General features: G+C 41.6%; 1 protein-coding gene across 6 annotated transcripts in view; it reads left to right on the forward strand.

The window, feature by feature from the left end:
• Ccl28 (chemokine (C-C motif) ligand 28) overlaps positions 1 to 18,510 on the forward strand; it is a 30,541-nt gene extending 12,031 nt beyond the window's left edge. For 4 of the 6 annotated variants that reach the window (NM_020279.3, XM_011244686.3, XM_017315550.2 and 1 more), the window contains exons 2-3: positions 10,020 to 10,146; positions 15,016 to 18,510. In NM_020279.3, the coding sequence (NP_064675.1) occupies positions 10,020 to 10,146; positions 15,016 to 15,217 (329 nt within the window). In that variant the 3' untranslated portion in view covers positions 15,218 to 18,510. Of the gene's footprint in view, positions 1 to 7,594; positions 7,982 to 9,438; positions 9,784 to 10,019; positions 10,147 to 15,015 lie in introns of those variants that run through there. The other 2 variants (XM_011244684.3, XM_006517727.4) reach the window with 2 other exon arrangements.
• The last annotated feature ends 862 nt before the right edge of the window (positions 18,511 to 19,372 follow it).

Genomic DNA, 19,372 nt, shown 5'->3' on the forward strand with positions numbered 1-19,372 from the left:
CTGAGACCAGGAATGTGGAAGGGGTGTCCCTGCATGAAGGCCCAGAGAGGCCATTGAGTGAGGCTGTGAAGGTAGAACCCATATTGCCTTAGAGACTCCAAGAGGTTAGAGATGCCAAAGCCATGGGATATCTGCTGAGGAAAGTTTCTAACAGGGAATGAAACCAGCCCGAGAAAAAGAAATGTGTTACACTGGATATAGCAGAAAGGAGTCAGAGATTTGAAGAGATGCACAATTTAGAGTTTGCACAGCTGGTTTTTCAAAATTTTAGGCCAACCTGGCCTAGAAAGTAAGGCCCTGACCCACTAAAAGAAAAGAATGCACACATCAGCATCATGTTATTACAGTGTTCTAAATGTAAAGACACAAATTTGCTCACTATGTCTACAAAAAAAAAATTCTCTTAGGAAAAGGAAAATGGTTTCTTAGCTCTTTGTAAATTAATTACAGACAAAAATTAATTTATTGACAACTGAGAAAATAGGTAGCCATATTTTTAAAAAAGAATACTGACTTATAATACACATATAACAAATGCTGGCTGTAAAGAAAGTAGTTTTGATCATGACAGTTTCTTCAAAGTAATACACAAATAGTGTACCGGGTAGTTTTGTGTCAACTTGACACAGCTGGAGTTATCACAGAGAAAGGAGCTTCAGTTGAGGAAATGCCTCCATGAGATCCAACTGTAAGGCATTTTCTTAATTAGTGATCAAGGGGGAAAGGCCCCTTGTGGGTGGGACCATCTCTGGGCTGGTAGGCTTGGGTTCTATAAGAGAGCAGGCTGAGCAAGCCAGGGGAGGCAAGCCAGTAAGGAACATCCCTCCATGGCCTCTGCATCAGCTCCTGCTTCCTGACCTGCTTGAGTTCCAGTCCTGACTCCTTTGGTGATGACAGCAATGTGGAAGTGTAAGCCGAATAAACCCTTCCCTCCCCAAGTGCTTCTTGGTCATGATGTTTGTGCAGGAATAGAAACCCTGACTAAGACAAATAGCAAACAATAAAGAAAAACTTATAAAGCTATTGTGGGGAAAAATATTTTAAACTACTGACAAAAGATCAGTATCTGTCCTGGTTTGCTTTCTCTGTTATTGAGAGATCACTCTGACCAAAAGCAGGCTGGGAGAGGAAAGCGTTTACATGGCTTACAGTTTCAGGTTTCAGTCCATCATTGAGGGAAATCAAAGCAGGAACTCAAGGAAGAGCTGAAGCAAAAACCGGAGGATCCCTACTTACTGGCTCACTTACTGGATTCTGCTCAGCTAGCTCTTACATTCCCCAGAACAGCCTGCCTAGGGGCTGTGCCACCCACAGTGGCCTGGGCCCTCCTACATCAGGTAGCAGTCAAGAAAATGTCCCACAGTCATGCCAACAGGCCAATCTGATCAAGGTTATTATTCAGTTGAAGTTCAAGTTCCAATAAAAACTAACCAAGACAGTATTCAAAATAATTCAAGTTCCTATAAATAAATTCTGGGTTTTTTAATTTAAAGCCTTGTTAAATTAGTACTTGGTAATTCAAAAGACAAATCTGAATGCTTAGAATTTATCTATAAGGAAATATAAATTAAGTCACATTTTAAAATTGCCAAGAAATGAATCCGGGTATTTATTGTTTCTGCTAAGACTTTACCACTGAGTTACACCCCAATCTCAGCAAAGTTTCAAGGCAACATTACAAAATGTTGAAGATGTCAAAGGTATAGCTCTCATCCAGTCCACATGTAAGTAGCGTAAGTAAACATAATCAATACAAAGTTATTTGCATGGTCAAGTATAGGCAAGCATTCACAAATCCTACAACCGAACAATTCAACACATTTGTTCTGTGGTCCTCCAAGTGTATTCTGGAGCAATAGCATTAGCCTCCCCAGGAAAGCTGTTGGGGCTGCACATGCTCAGGTCTCACCTACTTAACAGTAGCCTCCGGCTTAAGATAATTCCAGATCATTCTGGTGCAGGTTACAGTCTGAGAACTAGTGGCCTAGGGAAATTCTGATGCAGCCCCAGGCAAACATACAGAAGAGCAAGCCAAGCACGGCCCACAGGTCTTTCTACGGTCCTGGGTGGTCTGGATCCAAATCCCAGTGCCATAATTTCCTGGTCCTTTGATTCAGGGAATAAATACTATGTAACTTTTCTGCACATCAGTTACACATTTGCTCCGTGAGAATGAGGACAGTTGCTTCTGCTCACAGTTTCTGTGAAGATTAATTAAGGCGGCCTCCAGTGCACAGCAGATAGTCAGTGCTGCTTTGTTCTCACTGGTGTTCACTGCAGCCTTGCTTGCAATAATGAAGTTCTAGAAGCCACTGCTTCCAAACAAGAAATGGAAAGTGGACAGGGAAATGGATTATAATTGATACAAGTTGGTTGTGGCTATATGAATGTGTGTGTTGTGTTGTGTTTATCCTTCTCCACTTCTTTACATATGATGGCACCAAAGTAGGATAAGCCTAAAGCTTCAACCATTCACTACGCGAGGTACTCTGCCTTTGGGGTAGCCTGCTGCTACTCTTCCCTAACACTTACCCCAGACTTCTCCATCCACAGAGTTGCCTACCGTTCTTCTTCAGTGTAATAACCCTTGAGTATCTTTTGCTTTAGAGGTGCTCCATATATTTGATTTCTGTTCCACACAAGATACTCTGTTTAGCTAGTAAATGAGTCACTTATTGTCCATTGGTTGTTAACTTATTCTCCAGAACTGACCAAAGTGTTTGCTTCTCGTGTCAGCAGGAAGGTCTCAGAGATCACTTTTAAAAGAACATCCTGACCTGGATCTGGTATGCCTTGTCCTTCCCAAAGCAAACCGGCACCTGCAGGATCCACTGTGGGTGAAGCCGGAGCAGATCGGCTGGAGCAGGATGGTAGTTCACAGCCTTTGGCTAGTTCACACATTAGTGTGTTTCAGACTACACAGTATACTACTTTACAAGCCCACTCCGCCAGACTTCTCTCAGATTTACATTTTCATCTATTTACCTTCAGAGGAATCCTAACTCCATCAGAAAGATCTGTGTTTGTGTAATCTATGATTGGAAATGGTTGTCCCATGACATTTGGCCTCATACAATGGTGGTCGTTATATAATGGTGGTCAGTATAGTCGTTAGGGGAAGATATACCCTCCCTGATCTATCTATCATCAGCTCTCCCTACAAAGTAAGTAACAGTGTCATCTAAGTAAAAACAATGTAACTGCAGAATAATTGACATGTAATTCTTTTATTAGCATGGATTAATTGTACAAAAGCGTGGATTTTATTACATTTTCATGCATGCATATATGGTGCGTCCATTGATCCAAGCCCTCTATCCGAATTTTTACTTTCTCCTTGCCTCCCACCCACATTTCTAGCAGATCCCCTTTACCATCTTTTTAAATCTTATCACACTTATCTCTTTATATGGGAGGATGAGTGGGTGCACACTTGCCACGGACACGAATGTGGAGGTTGGAAACAACTTTCAGGAGGTCGTTCTCTCTGACCACCGTGATGACCAGGCTCAGGTCATCAGGCTGCCAGCCACTTCACACTCTGAGCAATCCTGGCAAGCCCCTTTTATGTTCATGCCATTTTCCTCCTAATCCACTCAGCCGCTGACGTGCGCTGTATTAGTTAGCTTTGGTTGCTGTGGTCAGGAGCAACTTATAGAAGAGAGGAACTGTTATGGAAAGGAAACCATGAAGGCAAAGCAGGAAGCTGAGAGATCATATCCTAAACTGTATACAGGAAACACACACACACAGAGGGACAGAGAGAGAGAGACAGAGAGAGACAGACAGACAGACAAAGACAAAGGCAGAAAGAGAGAGAGGGAGAGATCTCTTCTCAAAGCCCTCTCTCAGTGATGCCTCCTGTACAGTAAGGCTTTGCCTCCTTAAAGTTCTACAACTCCCACAAAACAGCTCCACCCACTGGGTACCAAGTGTCCAAATCCCCGAGCCTGTAGGAGACATTTCCATTCATCACAAGGTAGGGTGTAGGCAGATCCCATAACCTGGGTGTTGCAAATAGCTCCACAACATATATGGGTGTGTTGCGTATTTCTGTGGTGTGCTGACTTCAGTCCCTTTGGGCATATACCCAGGAATGGTATAGCTGGATCACATGGTGGTGGTTCCGATTTTTAACCTGCATACCTATTTTTACAGTGGTTGTACTAACTTGGAATCTCAACAACAGTGTATCGGGCCCCCTTTCCTTTATATCTTTATTTTTTATTTTTATTTTTGGCTTCGATTTGGTTATGGTCTTTGTTTTTGATGATTCTCACTCTGACTGCTGTAAGACATAATATCATTGTACCTTTAAATTATATTTCCCCAGTAGCTAAAGATGCAGACAATTGTTTCATTTATAAACTAGTCTGGAAAGTGTCTATTGAGTTCATTTGCCCATTTGTTAATGGGGTTATTTATTTTTTTGAAGTGTTTGGTTTCTTTCCTTTCTGTATACATTCTGGATATTCTATGAATTGCTAGCAAAGAGTTGTTCAGAATATGAGGCCTGTCTATCCATTATTTTTCTTTGCTGTGAAGAGGCTTATTTAATTTGATGCAATCTAATGTCTCAATCCTTGCTATTACTCCTTGAGCGGCTGGAGCAATACTCAGGAACTCATTGCCTGTACCTGTGTCTTGACGTTTTCCCTCTATATTTTCCACTAGAAATTTCAAACATGATTCTCTTCTTCAGCCTACTTGATACCTCGAAATCTCTCTTATGTCAAAGTCTGGAGTCGTGACTGAAATCAAAGCAAGCAGTGGAGTGGTTTTTTTTTTTTTTTTTCCCCTTTCTGAAAATGCTGGCAGGACTTTGCATATGAGAACCTCTAGGGGGCAGTGTCATCCAATAGAATCTTGACACTGCCCTCATCCACTCTAAACCATTCATTTTCACCACCCAACTTCCTATGTGCCTCTTCAGTTATTTCTGGTCTTTTGTATTTTGGACCATATCAAGACATCACTGGTCATAACTGCCAACATATACTAAAAGCTTAGCTGCTTATCGCCTTTTAATTAATCTCACAGATCAAGTCGTCTCCAAATGAACTAACACATTTTTATATGCGTAGTGCATTTCAGTTTTATGAACCAGATATAGGTCCCTGAGGCCTACCTGACTTAAGATTGTTTCTTGAGTTGGTACCAGCACTTGAGTAACTCATATTCCTTAATTTCTGTGACTCCTCATTCCCATGCTTCTAAAGGGCACGTGTCATGATGGAGAGTTGCTTGGAACTGATAACAGCGTTCTGAAGCTGGCAGCCTTCATGGCTCCCCACCCCCACCCCACCCCACCCCCGGGAGTTCTGTATAGCCGTATAATCAAATAGGCTTTTTTTTTTTTTAAACTGTTCCTGTGATCAATACTTGAGAAACTCAACTTAAAAGAAAAAGTTGGTCATTTTGTTTAACGGTTCCTGAGGTTTCAGTCTGTAGTCCTTGGCTCTGTTGACTCAGGGCCTGTGACAAGGCATGACTGCAGTGGGACCACATGGCAGAGGCCACTCACGCTGTGGCACACGGGAAGCAGAGAGGACAGGATGCTCTCAGTAACTCACTTCCTCCCACTAGGTCCCCTCTCCTAAAATCTCCATCACCTCTCAAAATAATGCCATCGTCTGGGGACCAACCGTTCAAAACATGAATTTGTAAGGGATACTCCAGTCAATCCATAGCACATATAGTGAGACAGATAAGTGTGCTGATGGATACAAGGTCAAACTCTATTGTAATTTGGGATAGCAAGAGTATGACTGGGAGAATTAGTAGTTAGAAGAACAAGTGATTTTAGAAAATCAGTGTATTAATAAACAACTACAATTAGTGTCTACACACCAGAACTCATCACTTTAAAGTGGGACTCAGGGATTTTTGATATAATCACATTTGTGAATCTTTCATTGCTCTAATTATAGCATTAGATATAATTAACGGAAGGATATCCTGTTCCTGTTAGCAACCATTCCCATTTCCTCCTCCCAGCCTCTAGTGACCGTGAATCTACTTTTCATTTCATAGCTTAGCCTGCTCTGGGCATTCCACACAAAGTGGGTTCTGCAATGTATGCATGGTTTCTACTTTTGTGGATGGTTTCTTTCAGCTATGATTCCATAGCATTTTGAACACATCTCACTGAGCACTTACCTTGTTTTTTACTAGGGATGGAAACCAGCTGTCTTAGTGAGCATTTCTATTCCTGCACAAACATCATGACCAAGAAACAAGTTGGGGAGGAAAGGGTTTATTAGGCTTACACTTCCACATTGCTGTTCATCACCAAGGAAGTCAGGACTGGAGCTCAAGCAGGTCAGGAAGCAGGAGCTGATGCAGAGGCCATGGAGGGTGTTCCTTACTGGCTTGCTTCCCCTGGCTTGCTCAGCCTGCTTTCTTATAGAACCAAGACTACTAGCCCTGGGATGGCACCACCCACAAGAGGCCTTTCCCCCTTGATCACTAATTGAGAAAATGCCTTCCAGTTGTATCTCATGGAGGCATTTCCTCAACTGAAGCTCCTTTCTTTGAGATAACTCCAGCTGTGTCAAGTTGACACAAAACTACCCAGTACACCAGCATTTTCTAATACTAGGCAAGCTTTCTACCAATAAGCTATGTCCCCTGCCCAATACTCACTTAGTAGGTTACAGTAACTTGACCATCTGCCAGCCCCCTGTTGGACTACTGGGCAGATATTTCAAATTGAAAGTCTGTCATATGGTGGCCACTAGAAAAATATTTTCCAAACAAATTGCAAGATCCTGGTGTATGATGGTCTACTCTGGGAAATGATCATTTTCCTCCTTTGAGAAGTGGATCTGAGAAGAACAACAAATGCTTTGTATCACGTGTATAGTTAAAGATTTTATTTATTTAATTATTTTACATATATGATGAGTACACTGTAGCTGTCTTCAGACATACCAGAAGAGGGCATCAGATATCATTACAGATGGTTGTGAGCCACCATGTGGGTTGCTGGGAATTGAACTCAGGACCTCTGGAAGAGCACTCAGTGTTCTTAACTGCTGAGCCATCTCTCCAGCCCTTCACGTGTATAGTTAAAGTTTAAACACAGTTATTAACTAGAATGCATAGTTTACACGTTTTTGAAGACTTTTTGTAAATGGACTTACGTAGATATATAATTAAGATATTTGGGGACACTTTGTATAACCTATGTTCCTTGGAATATAAAAAATACATTAAATTGAAACTCTTATCCCTCCATTTTTGCATATGTTTATTATATTGTAACTATTTCATTGTGACACACATATTTGACTACATGCACTCCCACCACCTTTCGAGACTGCTGCTCTTCATCCTCATCCAATCATGTCCTTTCCTCCTATTGTGAGTTTCTTTAGGTTTCTTTTTGTTTTGTTTTTTGTTTTTTGTTTTTTGTTTGTTTTTTTTTTTTTTTTTTTTTTTTTTTTTTTTTTTTGGTTTTTTGAGACAGGGTTTCTCTGTATAGCCCTGGCTGTCCTGGAACTCACTCTGTAGACCAGGCTGGCCTCGAACTCAGAAATCCACTTGCCTCTGCCTCCCAAATGCTGGGATTAAAGGTATGCGCCACCACGGCTAGCCAGGGTTCTTTATAGAACAATGAGTACCTTACTAGTGGCTGCCCCACTGGAAAAGGTGTCTTTCCTTCCCCCAGCAACCATTAACTGACTATGGGTCATCTGGGAGAGATGAGACCTTGTGGGCCTCTCCACTCTTTTTTTCTTTATTTACATTTCAAATGCTATCCCCTAAAGCTCCCTATACCCTCCCCCTGCCCTGCTCCCCTACCCACCCAGGGCCTCTCCACTCTTAAGACAGGATGCAAATGGACTTGCTTGAAGGCCTTGTGCTTTTTTACATTGTAGGCTTTAGTATCTGTGATTTTATCGGTACCAAACACATCCTTTACTACACTCGGATGAGGTCCTACTGTTGATTGAGCATTTATTGGTGGGCATTTGCGGTAAGTTCTTTGAAGTCTTTCTCTTTTAATTTAGCTGCTTCTTGAGACAAGTGTGCTGGGGTTTTTTGTTTGTTTTTTGTTTTGTTTTGTTTTTGCAGTGATGTTTGGTGATATTCTACAAGGTTTGTTGTATTATTTTATCTCGAGATATTTTCTAGTTCCATTATAATTTCTTTCTTAGCTGAAAGGTTGTTCAGGTATGTGCTGTTAAATCTCGTATTCCGGATGCTTTCTTGTTTGATCCCTGGAACCATCATGGGGGAAGGAGGGAACCATCCCCCAGAAACATAATTAATTACCTGAGACAGTGGGATTGTATCCTAAGACTTTAGTTCCAAATTGCTTTTACTACAGACTCTTGAGTATAGGGGTATATGATTTCACTTATTTTTGCATCTCCCATTGACTAAATTTATGGTCTAATTGGTAAAAAAAAAATTTTCATTTAATGATTGAATGAGCATTGAGTAAGAAGTGTATTAGTGGTATCAGGTTTCAATGCTTAGAAATTAGTCACACATTTTACATTGCATAGGAAGTTGCTTTTCTCCCCCAAAGCTTCAGGTAGGCTTAGTACCTTCATGTGGGTTAGACATGGACATTCAGATCTTCCCTTCTCCCAAAGGCAGCTACATCTACTGCTTTGATAGACTGCTATAGAGAGGTCTGCATGTTCCAGCTAACTGTTGAAGCTCACGTCTGTCTCGTTTTGGGGCTGCCACCCGCACCCCTGTCCATTGCGATTTCTAACACTGTTTTATAGTGATATCCAGTTGGTGAGATGGGTAATGTGTGTGTGGCAGGTAATAAATTTACAGTGATTTTAGTATAAGAAATACATTTTCATATTTGTGCTGTGTCAAATGGCTCCTATCTTGACAGTATGAGCTTATTTATTGACAGTATAAGCTTATTTATTTATTAAGTCACCTCCCACCAATTAATATGTCTTCATTTGGCTACAAGACAGATTTTCTCAATCTTTATCAAATTGTGATCTCCTTTTCTCAAAAGCTCAGTCTCCTTAGATGGCCATTTGAGGATTTAGTGATGATGGGTCAGCATTTCCTGAATCACATTTGCCAACACTGACCTTGCTTAGCTACTCCACTTGGAATAGGCACCCCAAGCTGTGTCATGTGCTTCGGTCTTGCCCCGACCTGCAGGGATAATCAGCAGGGACCTAGGGCAGGGGAGAGAGAGTGGGAGGGACAAGAAACACGAAGAATGAGAGCAAGACAATTCGACTGATCAAGCTGTGAAAAACTATCCAGGAGTGGTAATTTAAGCATAAGCAAGAGGAGGCTTCAAGGGAGGGGGGGAAGAGGCCGGGGGCTCTTCAAAGGTCAGGTGGCAATCTTCAGCTCCTGGAACCAACGGTTACAGTGTCCTCATTATCCACAAACATTCTTACTGTTATGACCACAAATGTTCTCTCAGGATTGTTTATGTAAGCTAGAAATTTTCCACAAGGAAAACGGCCTCAGCCATGGCTCCCAGCATGGTCTCAGAATTTTTAAAATTTGTTTTGGTGTTTTAAACAGAATCTCACTATGTAGCCCAGGCTGACCTGGTTTCCAAATGCTGGGATTACGGGTGTGAGCCACCACGCTTCTTGTTTTGATGGTGCTGGAGACCAAATCAGGGAGCTCATATGTGCTGGGCAAGCCACGTCCTTCTAACAGAAAATATCAAGCCTCCATCCAAGGCCCATGAGGCCTCTCTTTTTCAAAATGAACTGCACTGGACACCACTGGCCCCAGCCTTTCCATCCTCCGTATGCAGCCCTGTCAACATCACTGGTGCGGCCTTTTCTGTCTCTCACCTCTTTTGTCATTTTGCCCAGATTCTCGTTTTTCTCTCTCAAAATGCAGCTTAAATTCTAGAAGGTGGAGACACGTCCTGTCCTTGTCTACTCTCACAAAAGCCTGAGAAGTACTTGTCTGAGTACATTTACCATCTGTTTCCCCGGAACCTGGAAGATGAGGACAGGCTGGTACTCTGCGGACGGTAATGCAAGCTCTCCCCTTTCTTGTAGCCATACTTCCCATGGCCTCCAGCTGTTGCACTGAGGTGTCTCATCATGTTTCCGGAAGACTTCTGGAAAGAGTGAGTTCATGCAGCATCCAGAGAGCTGACGGGGACTGCGACCTGGCTGCTGTCATGTGAGTGTCCCTCAGCAAGGACATGGGAAACCGAATGCGGATTATCCCCTTAGCTAACAAGTAATAGTCTAAAATGCTTTGTCAGAAACACGACCTACCCATCAGTCAAATGAACACAGGAAGAGTAACTCTTCTGTCCTTTGAGCACCAGGCTACCTGGAGTAAACACACAATCTCTGTGTGCAGGAATGCCTCAAGTCCTACACTCACCCTCCAGCCACCCAACAATGCTGTTTTGGGGTGACATGTCCTTAGCCACCAGAAATTATTGGTAACTTTACTGAAAAAGAGCAGTCAGACACCCGGGAACCTTTGTTCTAGTAACCAATTTGACAAGAAACCATGAACTGAGGCTACAGCAGAGATGCAATGGTCTCTGGTCTTCTGCGGGTTCTAAGAGATTTTTATCCTCTTGCATTCTCTTGGCCCATAGAATAAGCTTCTATAATCTGTCAATTTAAATCACTTCTACACACACACACTTGTTTTCAAGAGAAAGGGGAAATAGAGTGCTTAGAGTTGTCAAATCCCTGGTTATTGCTATTTTATTATTAGAAGAATGAGATAATGAATTGAGGATTTTTCTGCATCTTTTCAGAGACACCCGCTCATTATAGAAGTCAAGAAATCCTTACCTAAGACAAAGGATTCTTAAAATGACAGAGCTAAAGTTCATAAGCTATTCATTGACAGACAACCTTCAGATTGGGGGGGGCATCAACTCCTGGACATTTGTATGTTATGTAACCCTGTTCCCTGGGAGCAGGTCTGCTCCATGGGTTTTATAAGATTCCCAAAGCAGTCAGAGGTCTATATTGAGTTTTAAAACTACACTTTGGATCAAATGCTGAAGAACAAACAATTATTTGTCCAAGATTAAATAATCTCCTGTGTCTAGAGTGGAACACAGAGGGTGGAGAGGTGGAGAACTCTCTCAATATCTCCTCAGTTCACACACTATCCTGGATGCAACAACGTGGATAGTTTAGTCATTGAGAACCAGTGTAATCTTGACTGGAAGTCCAGGGCACATACTATAAGGTGGCTTCTTCTAAGGGGTACTTCAAGTTCTTAACATTTTGAACAATCACTGTACCATCATTTGAAAATAATAGGTCTCCTGCAGGCTTATTATGAAATGACTAATCTGCAACTAGTGCCACTATTCTGGGAGGTTTGATAAACCCTAGAAGGTGGGGCCCACTGGAGATAGGGCCTGGTGGGAGGAAGTGCGTTACTAGGTCCCGCTTCCTGTCCATCACAATGTGAAGAATCCCTCCCTTCCACCATATAATCCCACTATCTTGATGTCGTCACCAAATGCTTAGAGCCAATCAATCATGGACTGAACCCCCTGAGACCATGACCCTCCCCTAAATCTGTCTTTTAAATAGTCCTCTAAGACTAATATAGTACACCCAATGGAAATTCTACCACTATTTTACTTAATGCTAATAAATATCATTGGTAATAGTTGGCAAATCAAAAAGTCATAGGTGGTTGACAGCAACATGAGTCGTTGGGAGGTTTGCGTTGTCTGTACTACTGAACTAAGTTGACCAAGTCTATTCTGGCTACTCCCGGAAACTAAACTTCCCACTGTCACCTCAAGTCCTCCCACATCAGTGACATGCGTATCTGTCATTGCAACCCAAAGGAGGCCTAAGAACATTGACAAGGAAGTCTCAGGCAGAGTTAGACAAGTAGAAAAAGTACCCACGGGTATTTAACAGACAGCTTGTTGGGAATACCAGAGAATACCATAGGCTTTCGATTTGGGGGAGGGGCTGGTTAGTGAATGTCAGAGATCTAGAAGGCATAGAACAAAAATGGTGTAAGCCCTTCGTGTTACTTTCGTACTTCTCTGAGCAAAACACCTAACAGAAACAGCGTGATGGAGGAAAGGCTTATTCCGCTGATCGTTTCTAAGTGTCCGAGTCAGTCCATGGTAGTAGTCAAGACATGGTGGGAGGCTGCATGTGGCAGAGGCTCTTCATACCATCATAGACCAGGAAGCAGAGAGTGTGGCCAGAACCAGTTTCTGGACTATGATTTTCCAAGTCAGGTGGAAGTTGAACACGTATACTGCACCTCCCAATGTCCCAGAGCATCACCAGACAGGACCACAGTCGGCATTCAGTCATTTAAAAACCCTCAGCTTGTGAGGAACATTTCAGAGTCAAACCTTATCCTCACTTTGATAAGGAAACAGGATTAAAGGATTAGCCTTTAGTTTTTTTTAAAAGTACCAGCTTTTAATTAAAGAGAAACTATGGAGCCAATTACTGTTTTGAAACATGTTTAATTTATTAAAGTGCAAATCTGTAAATTGATCTGTGCTGGTAAGAAAGTTGAAAAGTATGAGGCAGCTGTGATTTGGTTTCAAGTTAGTATCTTTTAGTGATAAATTACAGACCCTGTCAGCTATGTTTTCTAATACCAAATATAAGAAGTATTATTTTAAGATCATTTCACTCCAGAACATATCTGCACCTCCAAAGGTTGTATTTTTCTATGACAGTATATAAAAGCTCTATGATTTGAGACCAGTGTTTAAGATACAAAAACATTGCTTGTATTACAAATGTAACTCATAAGCATCATATAAACTACAATTAATATTAATTAATAGAAATCAAACATCCATGAGCTTACTAGACTCCCCTTCCATTTTCCGCCTGGGAATAAATCCTTTGTTTCTGACCCTCTGAATGATCCTTGTGCTTTCTGATCTCTGAGACAGCAGTTTGCTTGTTTATACCCCTCTACAGTGACTTCATTAAGAAGCTTCCAGAAATACAATAGGAAGCTGTCATCCTTGGCTGGGGTTGAAGGTTTTCCTGCACCTCACAGAGATTCTCTCTTGGATAGAAAAATCTGGTTGTTATTGTTGTTGTTGTTGATGTTTTCCTCAATGAAGTCATTCAGGAGGTTAGAACTTCTCAGAAATAAATTTGAATTGCTGCTCTGGGGGAAGTGGGGGTGGGGGTGGGGGTTGTTGAATAAATTTTAGAGAATGAACTCACACAGCAGGAGAGCAGGGTCAAGGTCTCTCTACACAGCCCTGGCTGTCCTGGACCACACTAGCCTTGAACTCACAGAGATCCTCCTGCCTTTGCTTCCTAAATGCTGGGATTAAAGGCATGTGCCACCATGCCCTGCCCATGGGACTATTTTTTGAGTACTCTACCTTGGGTAAGAACCAGAAGGTCTCCCCGGCTTCTGATCTAGAAATTCAGTGAGGTTCGCTGGTGCCTGTTAGGGATTATGAAACTGGAGGTGTCTGCGGGAGTGTGGGGGAAGCTACCTCTTTGCTCAGTGTTGCCCCATCTTTTAATCACAAACAAGAGGGCAACAGAACGCAGCTGTTGAACGGTTCAGCCCGTTCTACACCTGAGGATTCTAAGCACCATCATAAGAGTGGCAATCACGAAAACAGAAGCCTCACCAGGCCGTCCAGAAGACAGGCTTCCACATGGTTGCCTGTTCCTTTAACTCCCACGCAGTTACTGCCGCCGGTGGCTTCTTTGTGTGTGGGTTTCTCTTCTTTGGGCATGTGGGAAGGAGCTGCATTTTTTTTTCCAGCTCAGCAGATTTTCTCCCACAAGAACAAAGCAACTGGCTGCTGAGAATCAGCACTGGTTCCGCAGCCGTCTCCACGTACAGTGCTTGGAGAATATGCTGTCTTCTACCACCGACTGGATGCTAAAGCCCACCCACATTCTTCCACATTCTCCTCCCCTGCTGAGTCCACACATTATCTCATAATGATTTCTCTTAGGAGAAATGGTAGCCTATCCCCTGCCTCTTCCTTCATCTCCTTGTGAATATTGAGCTCAAGGCTTTCAATTTATCAGGACACAGCTACATTATACATGTAGGTACAGCAAGACTTGCCACACTTCATCAGATCTGCCTGGCACCTAATGGCGAGTTAAAAAAATCACCTCAATTTTTTTTTTTTATAGTGAGAGTCTTCTAGTTATCCCAAATTGTGAATGCTACCACATAGAAAAATTGGAACAAATTCTGAATTGTAATTTAGAACTACATTATATTAAGTTTTATTGGACACCAAAATATTTTAGTAGATTTTTCTATTGGCCAAATCTGACTTCATATCTGTAATGTTAGTTCCCACTATGCATAAGGGCTTTTCAAAAATTATATCTAGATTATTGCTCCATCAATATGTAATGCCACTTCAGTGGGAGAAATAAATCAATTACTAGAACAAAAGGCATGGGGAATTAAGGACCAGCGGAGGCATAACTCGAGTGCAGACTCACAGGGAAGAAAGAGGGTCTGCAGCAGCTGAGTGGTCCAGACAAGGATGTCCGGGATGCACTGTGAGGGTGAACTGGTTTTGTTGGATGAAGTTTAAACATGGAAGTGAACGACTTTACCTGGGTCTGTTACTGGTTTTCTTTTCTCCCTTTGTTTCTCTTTTTCCCCCTTCTCTTCTCTTTCCCGTTCTCTTCCTCTTCATCCAACTTACCCTTCCCTGGTCCTCAGTTTAATACTTTCCGAAGACATCTGAAGACAATGGAAACAATGTCTATAAAATAAGAATTTATCCTCTTGGTGTTCAATTTGAAGTCACTACAAATGCAATGTCCACAAGGTGGGGGCTACTCACAAGTCACTAGTTCTTTTATGTATTTGTAATTCTTTTGTTTTTCTTGTCACAGGCAGGATTTCTCTATGTAGCCCTGGCTGTCCTGGAAGTCACTGTAGACCAGTGTGGCCTGTATCTAGAGATCCCCCTGCCTCTGCCTTCCCAGTGCTGGGATTAAAGTTGCGTGTCACCACACCTGGCTTATATTTGTAATTTCTGTAAAGATTCGTTTTTTCCCGCTTTCTTGGCAGCCTTCATGTTAAACGTAGAAGAATCTGCATCAGCCCGCACAATCGTACTTTGAAGCAGTGGATGAGAGCCTCAGAGGTAAAGAAGAATGGCAGAGAAAACGTATGTTCTGGGAAAAAACAACCCAGCAGGAAGGACAGAAAAGGGCACACTACGAGAAAGCACAGAACACGTGGAACACACAGGCACGAAGCCTCTCGTTAGAACAGACATGTGAACCTACAGTGAACTCCTCAAGTGAACTGGCCCATATCTGGTTATAAATTTCTCAGCTGAATCTTCCTTATTGACACCTAATGCTTTGTCTTGTTTCATTTCGTTTTGTTTTGTTAATGAATAACTGCAGCTAAGGATGTAAGCACTTGGGTTGTACATGTAGGTTCAATCCCAGCACCAAAAGCAAAACAAACAAAACTGTGCACAAGTAACCAATATAGTTAACTTAAAAACTATATAAAATCCATCTTTATATATAAATTCTAACTATATAGAATTCCTCCAACTTTTTTTTATTCAAGTTTTCCAGCTCTACAGAGGAGTTGAAAGAATGGAACATGGGCTATATACATACCTGCCACCTACATTATTAGTCACTATTAATCTCTCTGTGTGTCTCTGTCTCTTTCTCTGTGTGTGTGTGTGTGTGTGTACATACATATAAGAACTTCTTCACTAAATCATTTGAAAAGTTGCAAACAACATGACCTATATCTTAATCCATTTCTTGTTATTAAAAGAACATTTATGATTAAGTAACCCCTAAAGAATGCAACTTTATTTAGTTCAGGTTCCTGAGGTGAGAACACCTAAGACCTTGGCACTTATATCTGGTTAGCATCTAGTGAAGACCTTCTCACTGGGCCTTAGTGTGACAGCTGCATATGACGAGAATCCTCTTCCTTTTCTTATAAAGCCACTAGCATCCGGGAGACCACACCCATGTAGCCTAGTTTAACACCAACTACACTCAATGCCCCATCTCCAAATGCCAACATATGGATTTAAGGATACATAAATATCTGGAGAACACATAGCAACACTTCAGTCCTAATTTCTAGAATTTCGCTTGCTATCCCTCAAGAATAAACACGTTTTCCTAAATAATTACACTAGCAGTTTTATACCGGGAAAGCAAACAATTCCATATTGTCTATATTCAAATTTCTTTATTTCCAGATCACTTTATATAATTCTTTTCAATCTAGCTCACCTATTGCCTTTTTTTGTGCTTTAGTGTTTTCAATATAAAATCATCTCTCAGGTGTTCTCTTTCCTGTCTTCCTTCTCTTACTTCATAGCACAGACTTTTAGAAAGAGTAAAGATTAGAGCTAGCTCTACATCCCAGGTTTGTCTGACTGGTCCTGGTGGTCAGACTTTTCCATTTCAAGCTTCCTAGGAAGATTTGTACACTTCTTGTCTCCTTTGTGGCTCTATAACATCATTTTCTAAGTAGGAGGGTATAAGCCAAGTAAGTGGTGCTTAGAGGTTTGAGTAGCTATGACCCTGTTGTAAACTCTAGCACTGAGAAACCTGGCCTCACTGTCCAGAAACTTCTCTCTTCTGTTGTGGTTCTCAGAGCAATGGCTGTATTATAAATACAGGGATCAGTCCTGGATTGGTGGGTAATTTTGTATTGTTCTTAACAAGAATCAATCAATCAATCTCTCTCTCTCTCGCTCTCGCTCTCTCTCTCTCCCCTTTCTATCTCCCCTCTGTCTCTCTCTCTCTGTGTGTGGGGTGTGTTGTGTGTGTTGAGTAAAGCTCGAGTCTGCTCCTGGCTTCCTTTGGATGAAGATGTAGAACTCTCAGCTCCTCCAGCACAATGGGTGTTGCTGGGCTTCCTGCCAACAATTAAATATTGACTTTTATAAGAAAGAACAGAGAGAGAGAGAGAGAGAGAGAGAGAGAGAGAGAGAGAGAGAGAGAGAGAAGCGCATGGAGCTCTGACTGGCCCAGAACCAGCTAAGCAGACCAGGCTGGTCCCAAACTCACAGAGATCCACCTAGCTTCCTAAATGCTAGGATCAAAGGCATGCACCACCGCACTTGACTCTAGAAGCCCATTTTTTTAAAACTCCCAATCGATCTCCTCCCTGTTTTCTGAGTTGATTCACTTTGGAGAAGTTTAGACACATGGTAAAAGCTCATTTTCCAGGAGAGCCATTAGAGCAGGGGCAGGTTTTCAGGGTGTGAGGTGTCCTTGATGCCTTGGGCAGTTCCAGGTGGTGGATTATAGGATTACCTGGAGGTACAAATAGCACACAAAGAAGTGTCCCCATTCCTGGACTCTTACAGGTTCTCCTTGCAGGCCCCACAGTGCGCTGAGTTATGTGGACATGGAGATGGGAAGGGAACTCTGTCACTTGTGTTCCCAAAGGGCAAGGGGACTCATGCTGGTTTATAGCATGAACACATCTGCCACCAGCACTGTGGGTGATGATTCTTGGCAAAAGCCACATTCATAGACCAAGATGGGCCTCAACCTGACTCAATGCACTTAACCACATACCCTCAAAGCAGAGGAAACTGCGAAATGCTTCAGTTTTTGGTTTGTGACAGCTTTTCATCAGGTCAGTCTTAGAAACTATCATTAAGTTTTGTCCGGAAGTATAGCATTTTTCTGTTCGACTCTGGCATGACTTTGAGAGGCATCACCAAAGTGCAGGCCTAAATGCCAAAGAAAGCAACACTGGATTTAAAATTGTAGTAAATACAATAAATAAGATCAAAGCAAGTCACAGATTTTAAATTTGTCCTGATGGTCATGCTGAAAAGTTAAAAGGAAAACCAAAACATTGATCTTTGAGCATTTTAATTGATCATTTGAATCAGATAAATGTTTTTGTTTTATTTCTGCTTATAACACATCATCCATAATTTGATACAATTTGGAGTTGATATAATTGACAGAATTTTGTACGCTATATTTTAAAAACTGGCTGCTATGGTTTGGGTAAGTGTCCTCAACGGCCTGTGTATTGAAGGTTTGCTTGTTCTTCATCCTGTGGTGCTCCTGGGAAGCAGGGAAAAACTGGAATGTGGAGTCTTCCCTTCAGGGTGTGTCCTGTCTTTGTTTCACACCACCAAGAAGCAAGCAGCTTCCTTGGTCTCATATTTCCACCACAAAATATTCTGTCTGCCACAGGCCCAGTGGTAATGGATCACAGGCTGAAACTTCTAAAATCGAGAGCCAAAATAAACCTTTCTGCTTTTTAAGTTGATTTGTCTCAAGTACTTGTTACAGAAACGGAGGATGAATGCAAAGATTTTATTGTAATGTAAATAGCTAATGAGATTATCAAAATAAAAAAGCTCTTAGAGACTACCATATGTGCTTAGTAAAATATGTTTTATTATAATAAATACAATATTGTGCTGTAAGTACTGTTACTATACCACAAGTTACTTAAAGTACTAAGTCACCCAGGTTAATGTGTAAGCCTTTTTTTTTTAATGTATTCTCATTCTTTATTAAAAACTATACAATTTATTATAAATTGTTTTCATTGTTGCTTTTTTAAAATCAAAGGAGCAGCTCAATGTATTGCACACTCTTCTGCCTATTCTGAGACTTCATTCCTTGATTAATGTCTTTGAGGCCTTTTAAAAAAATTTAGTTCTTTTAGGGGATTAGTACCATAATTTCATGTGAGAACTTAAAGTGTCATTTGCTTGTGCATTTAGCCACAATCTATTGCTTCCTATCGTCCCCATGTCCCCTCTTCTCTAGTTTATGCACTTCATACTAGTTTATGCGCTTTGTTGCTGTTATTTGTAAGCCTCATCTGTTATAACTAGCTCCCACTCCTTAGTGCACTGACCCTGCCTCTTCTTCTCCTACTCTCCTTCCATATTCTGCCAGCTATACTTGCACATTTATTAATACACATGAGAATGGATACTATAATTTCATAGTATATTAATAATCGTCTTCATGTTTCTCCTCAAAAGGGTTTCCCAACCCTGACAGTTCTGACAACTTGGGCTGGATCATTCTTTGTTTGGGGAGTTCTCCTTATAGATTTGTTCTATTCTTGTTCTGGTGAGTCACTTGCTTGAGGTCTCAGGATGACTCAAAAAGACTGCAGAGAATTCTCCATCTGTACATGGGGAGATGCTCATAGTTCCGTGAGTATAGATAACTGAGCTCATATCCACTGTAGGGAGGTTGTGTCCTTTCATTCAAGCAGTACCTCTGGCTCCTACATACTAAGTATCACTAAATGTCTCTGGATGCTACCAGATGTCTCTTGGGCAGACAAAGCAAAATTATCCTTTCTCCAATTATAAACTACCAGCCTTAAATCTGAAGTGGCTTTTAAACTAGAAAGCCCGTTTAACTGAAGAACGTGTAAGATG

The sequence above is a fragment of the Mus musculus genome, chromosome 13, assembly GCF_000001635.26.
Source record: "Mus musculus strain C57BL/6J chromosome 13, GRCm38.p6 C57BL/6J".
Lineage (NCBI taxonomy): Eukaryota > Metazoa > Chordata > Mammalia > Rodentia > Muridae > Mus > Mus musculus.